At 34.9% G+C, this 8,313-nt stretch overlaps 1 protein-coding gene across 1 annotated transcript; it reads left to right on the top strand.

Moving 5' to 3' along the window:
* The first annotated feature begins 4,644 nt into the window (after positions 1-4,644).
* LOC150017815 (olfactory receptor 8U9-like) lies at positions 4,645-5,604 on the top strand. The gene is given in 1 exon segment (XM_090267539.1): positions 4,645-5,604. A coding segment is annotated over 1 exon segment (960 nt).
* Positions 5,605-8,313: the final 2,709 nt, after the last annotated feature.

Raw genomic sequence — 8,313 nt, 5'->3', positions numbered from 1 at the left:
TTTGACTATACAAAAGTGACCTGACCTTTGTGATTTGTTTTTCCTCTATTAATAAAACTAGAAGAGTGTCATTCTTAGTTGGTTCTCAATAAAGATTTGTTCACTGTAAAATGAAATCATTATCTGAATTCTTTGTAACCAAGTTTGACTTAAAATAAATTTATGTGTAGCAAGTATGATAAGAATTTACATTTTGCTATTTCTCAAGTGAAAAATATACATTAAAGTTCCATTATCTCATCTGCTACTTATATAACTAGTTACTGGCCAAGAATAGACAAAAGTGAAGGAACTCAGAACATGAAGTTTAGGATTATCAGAGTATCTAAATAATATATTTATGAGTGCTTTAATAATATATTTCAAATTAAATGCCAATAGACAATTGTAAACTAGAGGTGTCAACCAGGAATGATTTCCCCCCAGAGGACATTGGGTGATGTCTGCAAATGTTATTGATTTTTATGACAGGTGTATAAAGGAATATTATTGCTATCTAGAGGGTTGAGTCTGGGGGTGCTGCTGCTTAACATACAGTGCACAGGAAAGTGTCTCACACAGAAACTTATCCAGCCCCAAATGGTAATAGTGCTAAGGCTGAGAAAGCCTGCCCTAAGCAATTGTTTCCTGAACAATTAGGGCAATAATCTCATACTAAAGGGAGAGCTGTTCCTGCACTATTCCTCACAACCAGAGATAATGTTAATTGTTCCCCAGCTTGCCTTGGGATCCCTGTGCGTTGTGGACTATAATTTTTCTAATGATCTTACTTGTATCAAACTCTTAAGTATGATCCCTGGGGATAGAGTCACTGACAAAACCCAGCAGTTTGTTACTGTCCAAACTCATTTGGAAAGAAATAGGAATGCCAACTACTCAGGTATATTCAAAGGCTGTATTTTAAAATTGGGATCGAATGAGGCATTTTAAAAAATAGAAGAAAATAGAATGTTTTTAATAAACATTTTAAATTGTATTTTTGAAAATAAGGTAAAAAGTGTTCTAATTTTATTTCTATATATATATCTATGATATTATATAAAATAGTTTTTATTGGTTTGAAATGAAAATAAGACTTGAGATCTCCAAGACAAAATCTATTATACTGTTGGGGTAAGTTAGGCACTTAACTTGCTAGACTACAATCTATGCCAAAACTCTTCTCATTAGTGCAAAAACTAATAATTTTACCTGTGATTAAAAGTGAAAGTATTGACACCAAATCATCAATATGTACCTTAATACACTGAACATAGGTAACAAATATTAATATGAACAAGAGGAATAAATACTAAAACATTATTACAAAAATTTAACTTTAGCTCTCCATTACCAAGCATGTAGACGTGGCTATAGTAGGAAATGCATGAAAAAGTCATGACTTTACCCATTAAGTCTCCATCCTATCAAGAGAAGATGGAGCACAGAGAGGAAAACTGTTAGGCATCAGAGCATGGGAATTAGAAATCAGGGAGGTTTTACAGGAGAGGTAGGATTTTGGTAGGCTTTTAAGGATAATTAGGAGTTTTCCCTTCAAATCTTCATTTTCCATATACCTTGTAGAGATGAGAGAAGAAAAATCGTATATGAAAGTAGGGAAACATATAAGGGAATGTGGTAATTAAAGGCCATAAAAAATTGTTCTGATTAGATTACTGCATTTTGGTTGTGGCCGAAGAGATGTGAATATAAATTAAATATAAAATATTATACTCAATATTTTATAATTTTTAAAATATACATATTTGGCTTCTATGGTAAAAGCTCATATACGATGTGCTTTCAAGTTATTTGCATACATATGCATGAAGATTAGGTGAGATGACACACGGAAGGTCTTAGAGCTGCCAGAGTTAAGCCTTTCTTGGTATCTTGGGACTTGGAAACCAAATTTCTAATCAAATGGTTGCTTACTTGTTTCAAAATCAATTTTATGTATTTGTGGGATCACAAATTAGGTTTCTAAAATCTTTAGTGTCCTACCTATCTCATGACGTTAATCAGCAGCAATGATCAATATTAGTGTATTCATCTTCTGCAGATAAATACTCAAACGTGGAGTCGGCAGATCACACAGTAGATCAATTTTTCATTTTTTTTGAGGAACTTCCATACTGTTTTCTATAGTGTTTGTACCAACTTACATTTCCATCAACAGTTCACATGTTCTCTTTTCTCCACAGTCTCACCATCCCTTGCTATTTTTTGCCTTTTTGATAATAGCTGTTCTGTTAGGAGGTCTCTCACTGTGGCTTTAATTGCACCTCCTTGATGACTAGTGAGGTCGAGTATCTTTTCATGTGCCCATTGGCTATCTGTATGTTTCCTTTGGAAATAATGTTCGGTATTTAGATCTTCTGCCTGCTTGGTTTTTTTGTTTGTTTTTCAATTACAGTTGTCCCACTTTTCCCCCATTGCTCCCCCCCACCCAGCCCACCCCCTCTCCCGCAATCATATCCCTCCCCATTGTCCATGTCCATGAGTCATTTATACTTGTTCCTTGACTAAACCCTTCCCTTACTTATCCCCCTTCTCTCCCTCTCCCCTCCCCCCTATTGACTGCTATTCTGCTCTTTGTCCTATTTAGTTCGTTTGTTTGTGTTCTTCTTTAGTTTCCTGTATTAGGTGATATCATATGGTATTTTGCTTTCTTTGCCTGGCTTATTTCACTAAGCATAATTCTCTCTAGTTCCACCCATGTTGTCGCAAATGGCAGGAGTTCTGCCTGCTTGTTAATTGAACTATTTGTTTTTTTCTTTTGTTATTGAGTTGTATGAGTTCTTTATATATTTTGGATATCAACCCCTTATCATATACAGTGTTCCCTCACTTATTACATTCTAGACCCACCCCACCCCCCACGATAGGTGAAAATCTGCAAAGTAGGAACCTTACATTTATTTTAGTATTTATATATACTTTAAGGCTTTATAAACTCTTCCCACATACTTATAAACCATTCTCAGTCCCTTATTAACCTTTCCCACTCCCTTATTAACCTTTTATACACTTTTATAAACACTACTTATGTTCTTAAACATATTCTACACTCTTAAACCTATGTAACTTTAACAACATATGTATACAGTACCACAAAATCCTGTGATATAGTGAAAAATCTGCGATAGATAATTAAATATAGTAATATTTTTTAAAATCCTAAAGATCCCGCAATACAGTGAGGCCACAATAAGTGAACCATGATATAGAGAGGGACTACCATATATCATTTACAAATATTTTCTCTTATTCAGTAGGTTGCATAAAAAATTTTTGAGATTACCTGAGCAAGAGGTGCAGTGTATAAAGACCATTAGTCATTGAAAAGACAGGGAATATTAGTTATTTTATCTGTCCAATATATCAAGACATCTCCATTGTGTACAAAGCAATTTATTGGTTTCCTCAAAATTGAATTTAATATTTTATGTGGAGAAAAAGAAAGGAGTATGACAATGACATTATAAATTTAGTAACAATCTTTATTTCTTATATGTTACCTTGTCCTAAACTAAACCTTACATTAATGTTCATATTCCACTTATGAACAATAGTCCAAAAGATATGTAAAATATATGAAGAAATTTTATTTAAAGTAATATAGTCAAGAAATAAAAATTAACATAAAACATAACCCAAATCTATATTTTTTTAAATAAATGACTAAGTGATAGGGGTCATGTATCTTGATATAAATCTATTACAAAGCAGATATCACTTTTATTCTAATTAAGCAAATGTTTTTAAAATTTGCTGGTCTTCATTGCTTTTACCAGGTAATTTGATGCTTTACAAGTAAAGATGTCTGTGAAATACTATAACAAGAAGCACTTGGAGAAATTTAGATTTGAGGGGGCAGAATGAACTGGGTATGTTGGGAATGTAGTAGTGGGTGGGCTCCTGCATCAGAAACACACAGGTCTGAATACAAGCTGTACCACAGACTCCCTGTCTGAGCTCCCTCCAGGACTTAACTTCTCAGAAACAGCTCTCCCTCATCTGTAAATTGGGCATAATAAGACATGCAACAAATAAACACCTATAAAACATGTTATTGTGTCTTTCCTGAAGTTATCCATTTTGAGTATTTGCATTATTCACACAATTCAGAGGATTGTGTAGCAACCAAAAACAGTGACCTGTCCACAGTAAGGAATGAGTGTAGAATAGACAGACAGTATTCTGTATCTGTCAGCATGGCCGTGATGTGGAGTTTATAACAGGGCTATGGTGACAGGTTTGTCACAGCAATATCACTGCAGAAGATTCCTTTTCCTTTGTGTTAATAATGTTAAGATTTTTAAAATACTAGTAATAGTTTTCAAGTTTTGAAAAATTAATATTAAATTTTAAATAACATAGTGCACAAGAGATTTGAAAAGAGAGCCAATGTGAACTGAATTCTACCATACAGCTCAACTCTATAAATGCAATTGATTTAGGTGAAATAAATAAGTCTCTCCTTTAAAATATCAACCTTTGCTCTCTGTCCCATCCCAGAGTCCATTTTAATATTAGTGCTTTCATATTAACAATACAACTGATGTTCAGGATATTAACATATAAAAAATTATTAAGGTTTTAAGGTTAATTTAATTAATATAGATTAAATTCTCCTCTCTCCATCTAGGCACACTGAAATACATGGCCCAGATCAATTGCACACAGGTAAAGGAGTTTATTCTCATGGCCCTCACAGATTGTCAGGACTTGAAGATGCCTCTCTTAGTGGTTTTCTTAACTATCTATATCTTCATGGTAGTAGGTAACCTGGGTTTGATCCTCGTCATTAGAACAGATGCAAGACTCAACACACCAATGTACTTCTTCCTTAGCAACCTAGCTTTTGTCAATTTTTGTTATACTTCTGTCATTACACCCAAAATGCTTGGGAACTTCTTATACAAATAAAATGTTATCTCCTTCAATGCATGCGCTACTCAGTTAGGCTGTTTCCTGGCCTTCATGACAGCTGAATGCTTGCTACTCGCTTCCATGACCTATGACCGATATGTGGCCATTTGTAATCCCCTCCTCTACATGGTTGTAATGTCCCCAAAGATCTGCATTCAGCTTGTGGCTGTTCCCTATAGTTATAGCTTCTTGGTTGCACTGTTTCACACCATCCTCACCTTTCATCTTTCCTATTGCCACTCTAATGTCATCAATCATTTCTATTGTGATGACATGCCTCTCCTCAGGCTAACTTGCTCAGACACTCATTCCAAACAGCTATGGATCTTTGCCTGTGCTGGTATTACATTCATTTCCTCTGTTCTGATAGTCTTTGTCTCCTATGTGTATATTATTTCTGCCATTCTGAGGATCCACTCAGCTGAGGGAAGATGCAAGGCTTTCTCCACATGTGGCTCCCACATGCTGGCAGTCACCGTATTCTATGGGACCCTGATCTTTATGTACTTACAGCCAAGCTCTAACCATTCTCTTGACACAGATAAGATGGCTTCTGTCTTCTACACAGTGATCATTCCTATGCTGAACCCCTTGATCTACAGCCTTCGGAACAGGGAGGTGAAAGACGCCCTGAAGGAAGTCATTGTCAATAGAAACAGGGCTTTTCTAATCATGAAATTAGGAAAGTGACTTAAGCAAGTAAAAAGGACTTCTTTTTATGGTCTAATTTTTTTCCTTTTAAAAAATATCAGAATACTCAGTCTTTTAAAAAATTTCTGGGGGTGACATTAGTTCTTGAGATTATATAGGTTTCAAGTGTACATTGTTATGACACATGATTTTCATATTGTATTGGGTGTCCACCACCCAAAGTCAAATCTTCTTCCATCACCATGTATTTGACCCCCTACCCTTTACTATCCCATCCATCCCCCTTTGCTCTGATAAGCACCATACTGTTGTCTGTGTCTATGAGTTTTTGTTTTCCTTGTTTGTTCATTTGTTGCTTTAAGTTTTATGTCCCACATATGAGTAAAATCATATAGTTCTTAACTTTTCTGTCTGACTTATTTAACTTAGCATGGTATTCTCAGGGTCCGTCCATGTTGTCACAAATGGCAGCGTATGAAATCTGCACTGGAAAACTCCAGCCATTGTTAATATAAAAAGAATGGTTTGTGCAACATTGATGTAATCTGGCAGCCAAGGAGAGTGGACTGAAATGTGCATGCATGAACAATGATGACTTCACTGTACTAGTCAGTGTGGGCAGTAGACTCAGTTGAGTGAGCATACATACTGTGTGGCCATCACATTCAAAATGACTGAGCAAGTAGAGCAATGGACTTCCATTAGATTTTGCATTAAGCTTGAACGTTTTCCTGTGGAAACTATTCAGATGATTCAGAAGGCTGCAGCTATGGGCAACTGGTGATTGGCAGCTTCATCATGATAATGGGCCCACTCATGAATCATATCTCCTGCAAACTTTTTTTGTGAAACATCAAATCACCTAGGAGATTCATCCTCAGCCCAGATTTGACATTCTGTGACTTCTGGCTTTTCCCAAAACTAAAATCACCTTTGAAAGAGAAGAGATTTTGGATCATTGATGAGATTTGGAAAAATACAATGGGGCAGCTGATGGCAATTGGGAGAACTGTGTGAGGTCCCAAGGTGCCTGCTTTGAAGGGGACTGAGGCATCATTGTCCTATGTACAATGTTTCTTGTATCTTGTATCTTCTTCAATAAATATCTCTATTTTTCATATAACATGGCTGGATACCTTCTGGACAGACTGTATATATATATATATATATATATATATATATATATATATATATATATATAATATCTTTTTTATCCAATCATCTCTCAAAGGACACTTTGGTTGTTTTCATGCCCTTGTCTAATCTTAATATTTTCCAAAGATGTCATTTAGAATATAATTTCTAGAATTATTCCTGGCTTGTATGGCTCAGTGGGTTGAGGGCTGGCCTGTGAACCAAAGGGTCACCAGTTCAAGTCCCAGTCAAAGCACATACCTGAGTTGCAGGCCAGGTCCCCAGTTGGGGTCATGTGAGGGGCAACCACACTTTGATGTTTCTCTCTCTCTCTTTCTCCCTCCCTTTCTCTCTCTCTAAAAACAGATAAGTAAAATCTTTTTAAAAAGTTAACAAAGAGAAAGATAGAAGACATTTATTTTTAAAATTTTCTAAAAATAACAGTAACCATAAGAATTTATCACATAATCTCATTTTTCAAATGTAAAATGTATTAAAAATAGCAAACTCCTAAGTTCGAAAGAATGTATGCCAATTTCCTCATTTCTTAAGTGAAAGAGTGCTTCAAAGGCCACTACCTGAATATATAATTAGTTACTGGCAGAGCAGGGACTAATGTTCAGACCCTTCACTCCTCCAAAATCCCCAGTTCAAGATTCTCTGGTTGCATCAACAATATCCCAGACTATCCAATATGTGTAATCTGAATGTTTTCCCCGTTTGTTAATTTATTGAAAAAAATAAGACAATATAAAAGTTTTTCATAGTTATACATATAACAAATTGTCTCTATTAAAGAGAATAGTACTACATCCCAACTTTACTTCTGTAATTAATTTTACATGGCTTTCTACTTACCTGGATATCTGGTTTGGTCTCAAAAAAACCCTTCGAGAGAACTGCTTTTTTTTTTTTTTATGCCTATGAGACCTCATTATATTTTTTCAGTTATCTTAGTAAATAATAATAATCTAATTCAAGAATAGAATCCCAGGAGGACATTATACATTCTAAACAAATATACTCAAAGTAGTTGAAACATGAGGCCATTTTTCCAGTAACAGGGATCGTGTGCAGTTATACTGGGAAAGCCTCGGGTAAGCTGGTTACTGTTGATTAACTTAGAGCTTATAATCAATGAGCCCAGCAGGCAACAAAGGCTAGTGAACAAAGCACATGCCTGTTGTCAAACAATGGCTTTGTAGTACGTGTAGGTTCTGACAAGGGTAGCAATTAAGTAAAATGCTACTGAATTTGAAGTCTTCTTAAAGATTAAACAACATGAAACAGGTTATAGTAAATTATAAACATTTGCAGATCATCTTTTTTCTTTCCATAAACTGAAAGTCCTGAGTTCTCATCCCAAATTTACTAATGAACTTGAGGGAGCAATTGATAAATGAGAATTACAACACAAAACTGATAACTATGATATAAAGTTACAGCGACAGATATGTGAGCATGTTTCAAATAAGTGCGATGATAATTTAAAATTTTTAATTACACAGAAAGTGGTTTTGAGTTTACAATTTATTCGTATCATTTAATAATTTTGTAAAATCTAAGGGTCATTTGTATGCTTAATGACAAAAGACTAAAAATATGCTATTAATG

The sequence above is a fragment of the Furipterus horrens genome, unplaced genomic scaffold (genome assembly GCF_987537825.1).
Source record: "Furipterus horrens unplaced genomic scaffold, mFurHor1.1.pri manual_scaffold_2, whole genome shotgun sequence".
NCBI lineage: Eukaryota > Metazoa > Chordata > Mammalia > Chiroptera > Furipteridae > Furipterus > Furipterus horrens.
Note: the sequence above shows the minus strand (reverse complement) of the source record. Positions and strands in the feature narration are given on the sequence as shown.